Here is a 17,128-nt window from a genome sequence, read left to right as displayed (position 1 = left end):
CTCACTGGGCGATTCTAGGCGGGGTTCCACCCTGACCACGCCCCCAGCCCCTCACTGGGGGAGTCTAGGTGGGGCTTCACCCTGACCACACCCCCAGTCCCTCACTGGGTGATTCTAGGCAGGGCCCCAACCTCTTACCAGACTCCTAGCCCCTCACTGGGGGAGTCTAGGCAGGGTCTCACCCCCCACCTCATTGCCAGGCCCTCACAGCAGGGAGGTCCTAGGTCAGTGCTGTGCCGTGCTCCCAGGCCTTCATTGTGGAGTTTTGTACTTCCAGGACGTATGTGTTGTTTCTGCGTGTTCAGGTTGTCATGATAAAAATCTCCCTGACTGAATGGCACAGACAGCAGAGATGCATGCATGACTCCACACTGGCCTCGGTGGTTCTGGGGTGCAATGTGACAGATCTGGCTTCTCCTAAGGCTCCAGTGCATACCCCATGCCCTCCCATGTCCCATGTTGTTGTGTCCTGGACTCCTGTCACACTGCTCTGCCTGTTGTGCCCATGGCTCCCTCACAAGAACTGCACAAAGGCCAGGCTCTAGGCTAGAGTTTGATTGTATGGTTTCAGGTGCCAGCCGCCTCTTTAGAGCCCAAGCAGGTGGCTTCTGACTGCTTCGTGCTGGCTCCTACTCTCAGAGCCCCTGTGTGTTGTGGGTGGGCGGCCTGAGTCTTTTCCCTGTGCCACACCAGGCTCTGAAGGCCTCAAGACGCTGCGCATCCTGTATGAGGAAGTGGACGAATCTGAGGTGGAGGTCATTCATGTGCCCTCGCCTGCGCTGGAAGAGAGGAAGACAGATTCCTACCGCTACCCCAGGACAGGTGCGTACCAGCAGCAAGGCCGGCCACCAGCTACATGACAGCTGGCTGGCGCAGTCCTGCCCCCTGGGTCCCCTCCACTTGGCTTTACTGGGTCTCATGGTCACAGAACCCAGAGGCCACAGATTCTCCAGGTCGGTCCAGAAAGTGAAGGTGCCAGTATCTTCCAGCTGCCAAATGGCACATCTCCACGCGTCTCCACGGCAGCACAGCCACAGACAGACAAGTGGGCCGCGCCTAATGGGAGGTGCCCTGGTGTAGTGGCCCCACCTGTCATCCTAGCCCTCAGGAGGCTGAGGCAGGTGACTCTTGAGTTTGGCCTTGTCAAAAACAAGCAGCAGGCTGGGCATGGTGGCGCATGCATTTAATCCCAGCACTCAGGAGGCAGAGGCAGGTGGATCGCTGTGAGTTCGAGGCCAGCCTAGTCTACAAAGCAAGTCCAGGACAGCCAAGGTTACACAGAGAGACCCTGTCTCGAAAAACCAAAACAAACAAACAACAACAACAACAAAAAAACCAAACCAAACCAAACCAAACCAAACAAAACAAAAAAAACAAGCAGCAACAACAACAGATGGATGGGGGGTGTGCAGATACTGACTCTCCTGGCTGGACCCCTGTTTCTTTGGTATCTCAAGGTCTTAGAAGCCTTGAGCCAGCAGCAGCCACTGCCAGCCTGGTCCCACCTCAGGTCTGCTGCCTGCACCTCTGTGGGAGTCACTGGTCTGGGACTGAGGCTCAGTGGAGGCAGAACTTTTTGCACAGAGCCCCAGGCCACACCCCCAGCATCATACACTAGATGTGGTGGGGCAAACCTGTGATTACAGCTGGAGAGTTCAAGGTCAGCCTCAGCTCCATAGAAGGTTCGAGGCCAGCTTGAGACCCTATCCGTTTTGTTTTGTTTTTTCTTTTTGTTTTTTCGAGACAGGGTTTCTCTTTGTAGCCTTGGCTGTCCTAGACTCGCTTTGTAGACCAGGCTGGCCTCGAACTCACAGAAATGCACCTACCCAAGGGGTGGGATTAAAGGCGTGCACCACCACGCCTGGCTTAAGACCCTATCTGTAAAAACTAAATAAATAAAATAGAATGTCATTGCGGATGCTCGGTGAGCAGGGACAGGGCCATGTCCCTCTGTGTTGTGTTGTTGCCCTTTCAGCTCCTGTCATAAAATCTGACCTGTCCCATGTCACAAAGCAGCACATCATATATGCTGGGTTAGAAATGTGGTCCAGGCGCTGGGAACTTAGTGTCATGCCTGGGAAGAACCGTGCCACCTCCCCACGGGTGTGGTCCCACAGTCCCTGGCCAGGGTGGCCTCTGGCAGCCTGACACTCACCTGGTCTTCCCCACCACAGGCAGCAAGAATCCCAAGATTGCACTGAAGCTGGCTGAGCTCCAGACAGACAGTCAGGGCAAGGTAAGAGCCCGGCTCAGGAAGCTCCCAGAAGGTCCGGGAGGCCTGTGTATAGCTAGCCTGCTCTCTGTGACCTGTGCTATAGCCAAGTGGCCTCCCCTGTCTCCTGTGGTGGTCACAGTGACTCAGGACTGTGGTAGCCACAAGCCCAGAGCACTGAGGCAGATGGCCAGGGCGCCAGTTGTCGGGTCATCTCATGTTTAGCAGGGCAGAGTTCTGGGTCCTGTTCTGGCCCCTCCTCCTTGGCACTGCTCACCTTGAGACGCTGGGTAGGGCCCCACCACCCAGAGTGCATGCCAAGCAGCAAGGGTGAGCGACATGGTCTCCAGCGAGTGCATCCACCTGCCTCTGCGGGCCCATCCATCACTCTGATGCGTCTCACCCCAAGGCCAGTGAGAGCAGCTGACAGCACTTTTGGTCCTTCAGGTCGCCAAGGGCATGAGACAGTGAGAGTCACTCAGGGCAGCCTCTGGGCCTGAAGCCATATGGTGTTTGTGTTTGGGGACACTGGGCCTTGGGCAGCTGCAGGAGCCTGGCCCCTGGGATTTAGTCTTTACTTTTATTTACTGTGTGCATGTGAGAAGGTCAGAGGACAGCTTGTGGGGGTCAGCGCTCCCTCTCCACTGTGTGGGTTCTAGCAGTGGGACCCAGCATCAGCCTTGGTGACAAGGGCTGTTCCCGCTGAGCCATCCTGCTGGCCTCTAGCAGGTTTCTGCGAAACCTTTGATAACACCCAGGGAAAGTATAAGGTCGACCCCTGTGTCTTTGTTAGTTTGTACTTTTTTCGTTATGTATATTAGACCCTCCCTCGCCAGGACCCTTATATAGTCTGCAGAACATTTCAGCAGTACCATGATGTGGATGTCAAGGGTTTCTTTCTTTCTTTCTTTCTTTCTTTTTTAAATATTTATTATGTATAGTGTTCTGCTTGTATGTACACCTGCACACCAGAAGAGGGCATCAGATCCTATTATAAATGGTTGTGAGCCACCATGTGGTTGCTGGGGATTGAACTCAGGACCTCTGGAAGAGCAGTCAGTGCTCTTAACCGCTGAGCCACCTCTCCAGCCCTTCTTTTCTTTTTCATAATGTATATAAGTACAGTGTCGATAGACACCAGAAGAGGGCGTCGGATCCCCTGGACTGGAGTTACAGGCTGACATCAGCTTCCCTGTGGGTGCTGGGAACTGAACTCGGGCCTGCAAGTTCAGTAAAGGCTCAGCAGCTGCCCCATCCTCAGCCAGAGCCAGCCTCTGCGGCAAGCAGGCGCCTGAGCTGGGTGTAGGCTGTGGGCTGCTGACCCCACCAGGGTTGCTGCCCATGACCCTGCCCCCCTTTCTCCCCATCATCCACTTGCCCAGCCTGCCCAAGACCTGCCGCTTCCCCAGGGATGACCCAGGGCACAAACAGGCGGTTCTAGAACCATCTGGATGTGGCAAGAAGCAGTGGCCTGTTGTGTGTCCATCCATGTTGTACCCCCTCCCTCATCCCTGCCCCTGTAGAACGAGCTGTCACCACAGTAGAGGGCCACAGGTTTGTGGCTTTGACTGCAGCAGTGTGGTCTGAAGCCATACAGGCCGAGGGTCCCAGGATGGGTGTTTGTAGGGCAGGCTTTCTCTGAGGGCTGGACAGGGTCTGTCCCAACAGCTCAGATGACCACCTGTCCCAAGGCTCCAGTGGATGCCATGTTAGCGCGTGCGTGCGTCTGCATCGCTCCCTTGTATGATATAACATGCTGAATTAGGATCCCACACACAGTATGACTTCCACCTCAGTCACTGCTTGCCTGCCTTCCTTCCTTTCTTCCTTCCAGGGTTTATGTACTTTTACTTATTTATTTTGATTTTTAAAAAAGATTTATTTATTATTATGTATACAGTGCTCTGCTTGCATGTACTCCTGCAGGCCAGAAGAGGGTGCCATATCACATTACAGATGGTTATGAGCCACCATGTGGTTGCTGGGAATTGAACTCAGGACCTCTGGAAGAGCAGTCAGTGCTCTTAACCACTGAGCTATCTCTCCAGCCCTTTTTTTTTTTTCCGAGACAGAGTTTCTCTGTGTAGCCTTGACTGTCCTGGACTCACTTTGCAGACCAGGCTGGCCTTGAACTCACAGCGATCCACCTGCCTCTGCCTGCCTCTGCCTCCTGTGCACCACCACGCCCGGCCCTTTTTTTTGTTTTTTGTTTTTTTTGTTTTTGGTTTTTTGAGACAGGGTTTCTCTGGGTAGCCTTGGCTGTCCTGGACTAGCTTTATAGACCAGGTTGGCCTCAAACTCATGGAGATCTGCCTGCCTCTGCCTCCCGAGTGCAGGGATTAAAGGCGCGCGCCACCACACCCGGCTACTTTGATTTTTCTGAGACAAGGTCTGTCTTTGTAGTCCTAACTCCTAGAATTTACTGTGTAGACCAAGCTGGCCTCAGACTCACAGAGGTGGTCCTGCCTCTCCTCCCTGCCTCGCCCCCGGCAGGATTGAAGGACAGCACCACCACATCCTATTACTCTTTTAGTGCTCTTGTTTAGTTTGCATGTAGTGCTCATGGAGGTCAGAAGAGGGCGCCAGAGCCCCTGAAGCTGGAGTTCCCAGCTTGTCAGACACCAGGTGGGCGCTGTGAGTCCAACTGTCAGGGCACAGAGAGGAGGGAGGCTGCGGAACTGCGGAACTGCGTGTGACATGGCCCTGTTTCTCCAGATCGTGTCAAGCTGCGAGAAGGAACTGGTGCAGCCGTTCAGCTCCCTCTTCCCCAAGGTGGAGTACATCGCCCGGGCTGGCTGGACACGGGATGGCAGATAGTGAGTGTCCTGGGGACAGGCAGGTATCTGGGGACCCATGACTTTTTCCTTAGAGTCCCTCTGCTCCTCAGCCGGCAGGAGACAAAGCAGGGAGGGGGACTCAGGTGTCAGGTCAGTCTGAACAAAGTCCCGAGGGTGGGCAATCCCAGGTGACCCAGCGTGGAAGGGACGAACACCAGGCCGGGATGCTGAGCTCTCCATGGCTGGGTGGGATGCAGAGACAGACCGCCCTCCTCACTGTTTCCTTCCCCCTCATCCTCCTGCCCAGGCTGATCTAGAACTTGGTTTGTAGCCAAGGATAACTCTGAACTTACAATCATTCTGCCTCTGCCTCCCCGCTGATGGGATGGCAGGTGTGCAGCCATGCCTGGCCACGCCATGTCAAAACAGAAGCCCGGGGTTGCAGGACCACAGTGTAGCCTACACGAGACTCACAGAACAGAATAGAATAGAATAGAACCGAATATTGTTCGTTTAGTTAATGTTGGGTGTGATGGCATGCACCTGTTATTTCAAAACTCTGAAGGTGGAAACAGGAGGAGCAAGAGTTCAGAGTCAGCCGAGCGTGGTGGCGCACGCCTTTAATCCCAGCACTCGGGAGGCAGAGACAGGCTGGTCGCTGTGAGTTCGAGGCCAGCCTGGCCTACAAAGTGAGTCCAGGACAGCTGTTACATAGCTGTTAAACTCGAAAAACCAAAAAAGTAATAAATAAATAAAAAAGAAAGAAAAACTCAGGAGTCATATGTCAAAAAAAAAAAAGCCACCTGTGTGATTTGAGAATGCTGTCCCAGGCCGTAGTCACGTGGATTATTGTCACTCAAGCTTCTAATCTGTCCTGGAGATTGTGTGTACACCAGTTAGACCTCCTCCACACCCTGAGTGGCCCTGGGCCGACTCCCAACAAGGATGGACCCTGTGGCCCTGTCCCCCGTCCTGCCCTGCCAGCCACTGAGGCCCGGCCGCCTCCTGTCTCGTTCCCCCAGCGCCTGGGCCATGTTCTTGGACCGTCCCCAGCAGCGGCTGCAGCTTGTCCTCTTACCCCCGGCCCTCTTTATCCGGTCCCCCGAGAACGAGGCCCAGCGGCAGGCGGCTGCCAGAGCCGTCCCCAAGAATGTGCAGCCCTTTGTCATTTATGAAGAAGTCACCAACGTCTGGATCAACGTAAGTAAGCAGGTCCCCAGTGGGACGCCGAGCTGGCCTCAGGGGCTTGCTCAGCCTCAGTTTCCTCTGACGAAACATCTCTTTCGGCAGGTCCACGATATCTTCCACCCGTTCCCACAGGCAGAAGGCCAGCAGGAATTTTGCTTCATCCGTGCCAACGAGTGCAAGACTGGCTTCTGCCACCTGTACAAGGTCACCGTGGAGCTTAAAACCAGTGACTATGACTGGACAGAGCCTCTCAGCCCCACAGCAGGTGAGCAGATTCTTAGTCACAACGCAGGAGGCCACACCCTGACCCACCTTGTGCCTTTGGCAGCAGCTGGAGCCGCGTGTTTGTTGATTGACTAGGTGAGATTTCCTCAGCGCTTGGGCCTCTGCTACTGAATGAAAAAAATTAATAAGGAAGGACATGGCTGCTCACAGTTACGGCTGGGGAAGTGTATTGTAGATAAGACGGAGGACATAGCCAGAGCGACCATGACCAGACTGACCTGGGCCTTGTGAGGAGAGAAGAGGAGACAGAACAAGAGAGGAGCCGCAGAGTGGCCTGGGCCAAGAGACTGCCATAGCCAAAATGGCTGAGTAATACTGGGGCCAGAGGAGCTGAGGGAAAGGAGGCCCAGGTGAATTTAGGGGGAGGAACAGGATATGCTGGCCAGGCGGGCCCTGTGGCAGGTAGAGATTGAAGGATGCTGGGACATGCTGCCAGCATCTGCTTTGATTTGTCAGTGGACACCTCATTTAGCCATTTGTCCTGGGTTTGAGGCCTAACAGCCGCCACCAGGGTATCAGAGTTTAGCCCGTGTGCCATCGCCATGTGCCACCTGCATTCGGTTTTGTCTTGTCATTTCTTGGTGCACATGTCTGTGTTCCAGCTTCAGCCGTCTTGCCTCAGGGCTTCAGATGCTCTGGGCCTCAGCCAAAGTGGCTCTAGGGGCCAAGGAATGTGTGAGAAAGAGCACGGGGTGTGGCGGTGCTCACCTCGGACCCCAGATCCCCGTGTGCTGAGGCCGGAGGGGCAGGGCCTGCGAGGCCCCATCCGAGTAGTCAGGCACAGTGTGTGGTCCCAGGAGACTCTATCGGAGGAGCAAGGGTGGTTAAAGATGGCGACTTGGCCTTGGGGGACATAAAGAAGGTAAAGGTGGCAGAGTAAGGAGGATGCGGAACACTGTGGTCACAGCAAGTCACGTGCCTCCTGCTGATGTGCCGCTGCAGAGATCTGATGGGGACTAGGAAGGCATGGAGGTGTCTTCTCAGCGAAGGCCCAGGGCAGGGGACCCAGCTGTACAGAAAGGCTGTGTGGTGGAGCCTGAAGGAGGCTCAGGTGGGGAGGACGCCTGCAGGCGGCAGGGAGGACTTAGGACTTGGGCCATGACCCCGAAGGAAGCAGGAAGTGGTTGGTTCTAATGCCAGCGTGCAGTGAGTGTTAGGAGTGTGGTTTGCTCACCTCTGCCTGGTTGCTTGATGGAAGCCTGGTTCTGGTTCTGGTGACCCAGGATGACCTAGTCAGAAGTGGCCACTTGTCACATGCCACACCTGCTGTAAGTTAGGAAGGCCCCTTCCTGGCTGCTCTCCCTCAGCATCAGGGACCAGTCCTGCTGGCCCCTGGTCCTCCCTGACAGGCTCCCTTCCAGTCTCCCGTTAGGCCAGGCTGGCCACCCGGCCATGGCGGGGCTTCCCTTGGCTGCAGTGCTACCAGTCCCAGCCCGTTTCCCTGTCCCTCACCATTCTGCTCTCCTTCCTCACAGATGAGTTTAAGTGTCCCATCAAGGAGGAAGTCGCCCTGACCAGTGGCGAGTGGGAGGTGTTGTCGAGGCATGGCTCCAAGGTACCCTGCCCTCCCCAGCCCCTCCAGCCGCTTGGGGCCCTGTGCGCCCTTCCCTTCCTTTTTCTGCTGCTCTGTCACCTACCCTGCTCCCACCAGGGGCCCCAGGACATCAACACTTGTGTCAGCGGGGAGGTGTGTGTGGAGGCCTAGCCCGGCCCCAGTACTGCCTGGGACCCTGCAGCCCGCTGTATGATTGAGTGCTGTGAGGAGGCCTAACATCCACCAGTCCTTGCTGGGAGCTCCCCACATGGTGGGTGCATGCGTCCAGACACCTAACCCAGGGTCCCCCAAGCAAAGAATTGGGTTTAAATTTATTTACTCTGTTCCTCCGTGTATTTCTTTTCTTTTTAAAGATTGTGTGTGTGTGTGTGTGTGTGTGTGTGTGTGTGTGTGTGAGTGTGTGTGTGAGTGCTCTGTCTGCATGAACACTTGCATACCAGAAGAGGGCATTAGAGGGTACACATGGTTGTGAGCCACCATGTGGTTGCTGAGAATTGAACTCAGGACCTCTGGAAGAGCAGCCAGTGCTCTTAACTACTGAGCCATCTCTCCAACCCCGCTCCCACTCCATGTATTTCTAATTATGACCAGTTGTTTAACTTTTTGGTCCCAGAGACAGGGCTTCTCTATGTGGCTTTGAACCTTTGACCCCAGAATTAAGGTAAAAATGAGGCTGAAACATTTTCAAAGTCTGAGAAGAGAAATGTGCCCCACCTGCCCTGTCATCCCAGCACTCAGGGGGCCGAGGAGGGAAAGCCTTCATATTTAGGCTAGCCTGGGATACACAATAAGACAGCCTCAGAATAAAACAGCTGGACATCATTTTTTTTTTTAATTTCTATTTTTCTCACATAGCCCAGGCTGGCAATGAACTCACCTATGTAGCAGAGGGTGACCTTGAACTCCTGATCCTCCCAAGCTCTGGGTTACAGGCATGCTTATGTGGTGTTGGGGATGGAACCCAGGGCCTTGTGTGTGCTGGGCATGCTTTCTCCCCCCCTGAGCCCATCCACGGGACCCACACAGTCGAATGTGCTACAGGGCTGCTGCCTGGCCCCCCGGGGATGGGAGGAAGGAAGTGTGGCCGAGGCACACTGGTCACAGGAGCCCCCATTACCCGCAGATCTGGGTCAACGAGCAGACGAAGCTGGTGTACTTTCAAGGTACAAAGGACACGCCCCTGGAGCATCATCTCTACGTGGTCAGCTACGAGTCTGCAGGGGAGATTGTGCGGCTCACTACACTCGGCTTCTCCCACAGCTGCTCCATGAGTCAGGTGGGCATGCCACGGCCCTGCGCACCCCCATCTCCCAGGGCACAGGAGGACCCTGCCCCTGCCCACCCCCACCTCCCAGGGCAAGGAGGACCACACCCCTGCCTACCTGTGCCACCTCCCAGGGTACAGGAGGACATAAGAGTGAGGAGGCTATCTCCCCGATCCAGTTGTCATCCCTTAGCCTCTCAGAACATTCTAGAAATCAGGCGGATCCCTGTCCATCGGGGATGAGGCCAGCGCCTCTAGCCTGGGAATGGCCCTGCCTGGGTTATTTCCTCATCTGCCAAGGGTGTGGCAAGGACCCGTGGGTGGGTGGGTTTGTAAGGTGTCTCTGGGGAAGGCAGAGCCTGCTCCTGTACACTGACTGTTACCCTTCGGCCGGCAGAACTTTGACATGTTTGTGAGTCACTACAGCAGCGTGAGCACGCCGCCCTGCGTGCACGTGTACAAGCTGAGCGGTCCGGATGATGACCCGCTGCACAAGCAACCACGTTTCTGGGCCAGCATGATGGAGGCGGCCAGTGAGTAGTGTGGCCTCGGGGAGATGGCCCCGCCAGCTGGGCCAAAGGGCAAGTTAGACAAGCGAGGCTCTCAGTGACAGGTGACAGCAAGGGAGGTTCCCTGTGCCTCTGCCCTGCCTCTCCCGACTCAGCTGTGGCTGCAAATGCAGGTGCCTCGCAGCTACCTTGGCACCCTGGGGTTAACTCTCTGACAGTGCCTCTAAGAGGAAGATGTAGGATTTTTTTGTTTTTGTTTTTGTTTTTGTTTGATTTGGGGTTTTTTTGCTTTTTGGTTTTTTTGTTTTGTTTTGTTTTTTTGTTTTTTGTTTTGTTTTTTTGAGACAGGATCTCTCTCTCTGTGTAGCCTTGGCTGTCCTGGACTCACTTTGTAGACCAGGCTGGCCTCAAATTCACAATGATCCACCTGCCTCTGCCTCCCGAGTGCTGGGATTAAAGGTGTGCGCCACTATGCCTGGTCTCCTGTTTTTGTTATTTGAGACAGGGTTTCTCTGGGTAGGCTGGCCTTGAACTCAGAGATCTGCCTCCCTCTGCCTCCAGAGTGCAGGGATTAAAGGCACGCGCTACCACTGCCCATCAGAAGTTGTAGTTTTGACGAGGAGTTTAGGGTCTGTCACCAGAGAAGCCTCAGAGAAAGAAACTGTGTTCTGAGACACTGCCCAGAGTCTCAGGTCCTCCTCTGCTCTCTGCTCATGAGGACCTTTGAGTTCCAGTTTCAGCACACAGGACTTTGAGTGCTTGTCAATCCACTGTCCTGAAGCATGCCTTGGAAAGGCCTAGAATAGTGGTGGGGGCTCGGTGGCAGAAGGCAACCACACCTGCAGCCCTGGCCCTCATCTCCAGAAGTCCTGTGTCCTTATGAATGTTCTGCTGTGAAGAGACACCAGGACCAAGGCAACTCTTTTTGTTTTGTTTTGTTTTTTTGAGACAGGGTGTCTCTATGTTAGCCTTGCAAAATACATTTAGTCCAATTTCAAAAGTCCCCGTAATCTATCACAGTTTTTGGTTTTGTTTTGTTTTGGTTTGTTTTGGTTTGATTTGGTTTTTTGAGACAGGGTTTCTCTGTGTTAGCCTTGGCTGTCCTGGGCTCACTTTGTAGACCAGGCTGGCCTCAAACTCACAGCAATCCACCTGCCTCTGCCTCCCGAGTGCTGGGGTTAAAGGCGTGCGCCACCACCGCCCGGCTAGAAGAAGTCTCTAGGCCACATACTAATATTTTCCTTCTCTACAACCTCTTGGGCCTGGCCTCCACAGTTGGAACCACACTCAGCACCACCGTCTTACATGCTCTTACTAGTACGGCCCAAAAGCCACGCTTAAATCATTCCATGGCTTTCCTAATCCAAAGTCCCCAAATCCACATTCCTCCAAACAAAAGCCTTGGCAGGCCTATCAATACCCGACTCCTGGCACTAACTTCTGTCTTAGTTAGGACTTTATTGCTGTGAAGAGACGCCATGACCAAGGCGTCTCTTGTAAAGAAAAACGTTTAACTGGGGTGTGCTCACACCTCAGAGGTTCAGCCCATGAACATCACGGTGAGAGGCATGGCGGCGTGCAGGCAGGCGTGGTGCTGGGAAAGGAGCTGACAGCTCACATCTTGATCCACACGCAGCAGAAGGAGACTGTGCCTGTAGCTTAAGCATAAGAGACCTCAAAGTGCCGGGCAGTGGTGTCACACGTCTTTAATACCAGCACTTGGGAGGCAGAGGCAAGTGGATTGCTGTGAGTCCGAGGCCAGCCTGGTGTACAAAGCAAGTCCAGGACAGCCAAGTACACAGAGAAACCCTGCTTCGAAAAACCAAAAAAAAAAAAAAAAAGAGAGAGAGAGCGAGAGAGAGAGAGCGCTCAAAGCTCATCCCAACATCCCAACAGTGGCCACACCTCCTAATAGTGCCAAGCATTGACACACATGAGTCTGTGTGGGCCACGCCTATTCAAGCCACCGCACCAAGTGTGGTCACCCCAGCCCGCAGGAGGCAGAGGTGGGAGGCTTGTAAGTTTGGGTCCAAGCCCGCCTGGCCTATATGAAGAGATGGTATCTCAGGAAGGCAAGGCCTTGGTCCCTCCACGCCAAGTGACCAGTGTGGCTGTGTATGAGTCGTTGAGAAGCAGAGCAGGGAAGCCATGGTTGGGGGTGCCTGCATCGCCATGAGGCCAGTATTAGCTTCCATCTTACTCCTCCTCCCAGGGTGTCCATTGGGCTCTCCCCCAATCCCCTGTGCAGCACCCCCAAGATTATTTATTTTCCAGACAGAAACAGCAGGGGCCCTGCCAGCCATTCTCCCTCAGCACCCCTGTTTCCTCAGGCTGCCCCCCGGACTATGTGCCCCCGGAGATCTTCCACTTCCACACCCGTGCGGATGTGCAGCTGTACGGCATGATCTACAAGCCGCACACCCTGCGGCCCGGCAGGAAGCACCCCACTGTGCTCTTTGTCTATGGGGGCCCACAGGTGGGTGCACCCTGGCCTAAGCCCTGCTCCCCTGCCTCCGCCACCGCAGCTCTCACCGCCCACCTTGCCTGCAGGTGCAACTGGTAAATAACTCCTTCAAGGGCATCAAGTACCTGCGGCTAAACACCCTGGCATCCCTGGGCTACGCTGTGGTGGTGATTGACGGCCGGGGCTCCTGTCAAAGGGGCCTGCGCTTTGAGGGTGCCCTGAAAAACCAGATGGTGAGTCCTGCTCCCGCCGCAGTGTGGCCCTTGGGAGCAAGAGGGTCCCAGGGGACACAGGTGCCCTCTACTCTTCCCAGGCCAGAGAGAGGATGGTGGCACAAATGCAGCCTGACACTGTGGAGCTGCCTCAGTCCAGGGAGCCCAAGGGGGTGACAGAAGGGAGTGGACAAGAATGGTGGGGCAATTGTTGCGTGTGGTGACTCTGACGATTGGTGATGCTGCTGCTGGTGGTGGTGGTGATGCTGGTGACAGTGGGGATAGGGGTGGGTGGGTGGGTGGGGTTGGTACCAGCCCTGCAGACATAAAAGCAGCTTCAAGGCGGCCAGTCTGGGGAGACACTTCCAAAGTACGATTCTGAGTCTACGAGGAGGGGCTTCCCAGGAGTAGTGACAGGGTGACATGGTGTGTGGGTTGCCGGGCACCGCCCAGGGGGAAATCACAGAGCGCCGGGCTTCCACAGGGCCAGGTGGAGATAGAGGACCAAGTAGAAGGCTTGCAGTATGTGGCCGAGAAGTACGGCTTCATCGACCTGAGCCGCGTCGCCATCCACGGCTGGTCCTATGGTGGCTTCCTCTCGCTGATGGGGCTCATCCATAAGCCCCAGATCTTCAAGGTGGGCCCCGCCTCCGTGTTAGCCAACGGCAGCCTGATGCCCACACCCCCTTAGCCCCCTTGTTCCCAACGCGGAGCCCCAACCCGGAGCAAGCACTTCGGCAGGGGCCTTGCCACCTGGCTATCTCTCCCCCCGCAGCCGTCCCACGAGGCCAAGTCCCCCTCCTCATTGCCCGCCACCACCGACCCCCAGGATGGCATCCGCCAGCAGCTCTCTGTGTGGGAGGCCAAGCCCGGGACCCCGCCTCGGAGGGGCAGAGGTGGGGCATGCTGTAAGGAACAGCAGGGGGAGCACAGGCCCCACCGGGACTGGCAGGGCACTGCGGGGCGGCGGCGGCCATGAGGACGGGCCCTCCCTCCACACCCTGCCCTGCATGTCCCTGAGCAGCTCAAGACCCACAGGGACATGTCTCAGGGCCCCTGCCGGCCACCACTCTCCATGCAAACACTGCCTAACCCTCCTCTGAGGCCCACAGTCCCAGCCAAGGCCAGGCCCCGGATTTGACACTTTCTCTCTCCCTGCCCCATACCTTCCGTCTTCCAGGTAGCCATTGCGGGTGCTCCTGTCACTGTGTGGATGGCCTATGACACAGGGTATACGGAACGGTACATGGATGTCCCCGAAAACAATCAGCAAGGCTACGAGGCAGGGTCTGTGGCCCTACACGTGGAGAAGCTGCCTAACGAGTGAGCCACCCACTCGCTTACCCAACACCACTTCCAGCAGGCCCCGGGGCTCCTATCCTCCGTGCCAGCTGTCCCACTTAGCTCAGGCATCCAGGTGCCTACTGGGGGTGCCATGGCACCCTGGCTCCCACACAACTCCAGTAGCCCCAGTGAGCTCCTGTCCTGCCTTGATGGCCCATCTGGACCCTGCACTCCTTGGGTTGTATGTCAGACAGAGACAGCCACTGGTCACAGTGACATCCCCACCATTGCCCATATCAACCACCAGGCTCCTGCAGTCAAGATCCCACTCATGGAGCTGTGCAGGCAGATGCCAGGGCCCGGGCATCACTCCCTGGGATGGCTCTTTCTCTGCAGGCATAGAATGTTCTAGGCCATGATGGGTATACTATGTTATAAAACCACAAAGGCATCAAATTTGCCTGAAGCATCAGTGCTGCAAATTAGTGTATGAAGTTGAAATAAAAGGGCTTGGGCCTGGGCCCATGGCAGAGCGTGTGCCCAGCATTCAGGAAGCCCTGGGCCCCATCCCAGCACTACAGAACCCAGGCATGGCTGCTCATGCCTATCAGCCCAGCACTCAGGAGGTGGAGGCAGGGGATCAGGAGTTCAGCTACATGGACCGTTTAGGGACAGCCTGGGCTATGTGAGACCCTGTCTCAAAAAGAAATAGCTAGGCGTGGTGACGCACATGTTGGGAGGGAGAAGCAGGTGGATCTCTGTGAGTTTGAGGCCAGCCTAGTCTATAGAGTGAGTCCAGAACAGCCAAGGCTACACAGAGAAACCCTGCCTAGAAAAAACAAAAACAAAAATCAACCAGTCAATCTCATATAAAAGAGAAAATTCACCTTCTTGTTTTGTTTGTTTTTCTTTTTCTTTTTTTCTGAGACAGGGTTTCTCTGTGTAACAGAGCCCTGGCTGTCCTTGACTCTCTTTGTAAACCAGGCTGGCCTCGAACTCACAGAGATCTGCCTGCTTCTGAAAATTCACCTTCTTGGTCACTCCCACCGCTTTTGATTTTCTGAGGAGTCACAGGTGGCTGCTGGCAGGTGCATAACGTAGTGGTTAGTGGCGGTCACAGTGGGAACGTGCTTCCAGAACATTCCACCATGTCAGAATGCCTGGGCATGGGGCTACTGTAGACACCCCTTTCCCTCCGCTTTCATCCTTCCTGCAGCTGGAGCTGGGGAGTGACTGAGCCCACGGGCACCGCCCCCCTCCCCTTCCCCTCCCCGCAGGGGCCTCACCTGCTCCCCTGTCTCCTCCAGGCCTAACCGCCTCCTCATCCTCCATGGCTTCCTGGATGAGAATGTCCACTTTTTCCATACAAACTTCCTGGTGTCCCAGCTGATCCGGGCAGGGAAGCCATACCAGCTCCAGGTACGTGGTTCTGGGGGTCAAGGTAAAGTCCCAGGCTCCGATCCCCTGCTCCTGCTTCCTGTCGTCTGAGCTCCCAAGGGTCGCATGTTCAGTCACGTCTTTATTGACCAGCCTGTGCCAATGGTTGGCACCTCTCAGGTTCCTTCGGTACTGGGAATACTGGTCCTTGGTGATTTATACCAGAGATCCCAACTTTGATGAATCCACTTGGCTGGGGGAGCAGGGGCTGACTAGAGACCCAAGAAGAATCCCCAGAGGGGAGGGGACATTTACAAGTCCAGCGAGTCCCAGACAGTGGGACAGCCATGGGAGTATGGCGCTCAGGGCAGCAGGCTGGTGCAGGTGGATGGGACCTGCTGGGTCAATCCTTGGTGAGGCATGGGGCTCGCTGCAGAGGGGAGTCTTAAGCACTGAAGTGGGGGAGAGGGCTGCAGTGTGTGGGTAGACTGTCGGGGAGACGTGGGCCAACCAGGACAGTAGAAGGGCAGGGCTCCCTCTCAGAATAAGGTGATGAGTTTGCCTTTTCTCACTGAGAGAAACTCAGGGCACCTGCAGTTTGGGTGGGGGCAGTGTCCTCATTTGTGACTTGTCCAGAGATGGATGATAGAAAGTTGTGAGGCTTTCCCAGCATCACTGTGGGACTGGAGAAGAGATCCACTCACCCTACACCTGGTGACCCAGTGGCGAGCTGTTCGTGCTCCCCACGCCAGCGGGCGGCCCATCACCTGCCTTGCCTCTTCCGCAGATCTACCCCAACGAGAGACACAGCATTCGCTGCCCCGAGTCTGGAGAGCACTATGAGGTGACGTTGCTGCACTTCCTGCAGGAGCACCTGTGACCTCTGCCCTCTGCCCTGATGCCACCGCTGCTTTTCTTGCGTTTTTTGTAATCTTTTAATTTTTGAAGCTTTCAATTTGTTTGCTTGCTGCTGCTTGGAGGCCAGGACAGAGGCGATGGCAGCCCCCATGCTGCCTTCCTCGGGCTGGTGAGGAGGAAGCTGCCAACATGCCATCGTTTTCCACAGCCACACAGGGCTGCCACGGTCCGAACTCGCAGCACCATCCCAGCGCAGAAGCATGTGCCGCCTGCTGCCCCCCCTGCAGAGTCGTGTGTGTTTGGGGAGCATTTTAAATAATTATTTAAAAGACAGGACATAAGCGGTACCGAGATATGAAATTGGAGGTACGGCACTGGGCGGCTGGGGACCCCACGCCTTCCCGACGCCCAGACTCTGTGGAGCTGCCAAGCCCGTATCCAGGCGCCCGCCCTCTGCCCTGCCTGTCCCCTGCCCACCAGAGTTTGGGCATAAAGAAGTAAAAAGGAAAAAAAAAAAAAGATACAAAACAACAAACCAGAAACCACCTCTACATATTATGGAAAGAAAATATTTTTGTCAATTCTTATTCTTTTATAATTATGTGGTATGTAGACTCATTAAAAGATTCCAGATGGAAATGATGCCCCTGTGAGGCGCCTTCTCACGCTATATTGGCTGCCCGAGTCGTATTGGGCAACCGAGGCGGATAGGAGGGGTTCAGGAGGGTGGGGCAACTGCTCAGGTACTTAGGACAGCCCTATGTGGGCTCCATCCCAACACTTGGGAGCAGAGACAGGTGGATCTCCATGAGTTCAAGGCCAGCCTGGTTTACAGAGCAAGTTCTGGGACAGCCAGGGCTACACAGAAAAACCCTGTCTGGAAAAACCAAACCAAACCAAACAAATGGACAAACAAACAAGAAATATATATGTATGTATGTATGTATGTATGTATGTATACACACACACACATATATATGTATATATGTGATGAAATGCTTCCTCTTAAAAACCTGTAGTGGAGACAGGAGTGTGAGATGGAAATGCCATGTGGGTCACCTGGTAGCTTCTGCCAGGTTCTGTCCCTACCCTGGGAAGCACACGCATGGCTTGTGTGATTAGTGAAATAGCCCCTCCATTCCT

General features: G+C 55.1%; 1 protein-coding gene across 6 annotated transcripts in view; it reads left to right on the top strand.

The window, feature by feature from the left end:
* Window positions 1–16,627, top strand: part of DPP9 (dipeptidyl peptidase 9) — a 31,319-nt gene extending 14,692 nt beyond the window's left edge. For 5 of the 6 annotated variants that reach the window (XM_084795912.1, XM_084795910.1, XM_084795913.1 and 2 more), the window contains 14 exons: window positions 694–822; window positions 2,175–2,236; window positions 4,928–5,028; window positions 6,012–6,189; window positions 6,280–6,442; window positions 7,938–8,017; window positions 9,141–9,293; window positions 9,679–9,814; window positions 12,121–12,266; window positions 12,341–12,487; window positions 12,951–13,103; window positions 13,647–13,789; window positions 15,058–15,169; window positions 15,915–16,627. In XM_084795912.1, coding sequence (XP_084652038.1) covers window positions 694–822; window positions 2,175–2,236; window positions 4,928–5,028; window positions 6,012–6,189; window positions 6,280–6,442; window positions 7,938–8,017; window positions 9,141–9,293; window positions 9,679–9,814; window positions 12,121–12,266; window positions 12,341–12,487; window positions 12,951–13,103; window positions 13,647–13,789; window positions 15,058–15,169; window positions 15,915–16,007 — 1,796 coding nt within the window. In that variant the 3' untranslated portion in view covers window positions 16,008–16,627. Of the gene's footprint in view, window positions 1–693; window positions 823–2,174; window positions 2,237–4,927; window positions 5,029–6,011; window positions 6,190–6,279; window positions 6,443–7,937; window positions 8,018–9,140; window positions 9,294–9,678; window positions 9,815–12,120; window positions 12,267–12,340; window positions 12,488–12,950; window positions 13,104–13,241; window positions 13,363–13,646; window positions 13,790–15,057; window positions 15,170–15,914 lie in introns of those variants that run through there. The other variant, XR_014781930.1, reaches the window with a different exon arrangement.
* Window positions 16,628–17,128: the final 501 nt, after the last annotated feature.

This window comes from Acomys minous, assembly GCF_964271855.1.
Source record: "Acomys minous genome assembly, chromosome: 9".
NCBI lineage: Eukaryota > Metazoa > Chordata > Mammalia > Rodentia > Muridae > Acomys > Acomys minous.
Note: the sequence above shows the minus strand (reverse complement) of the source record. Positions and strands in the feature narration are given on the sequence as shown.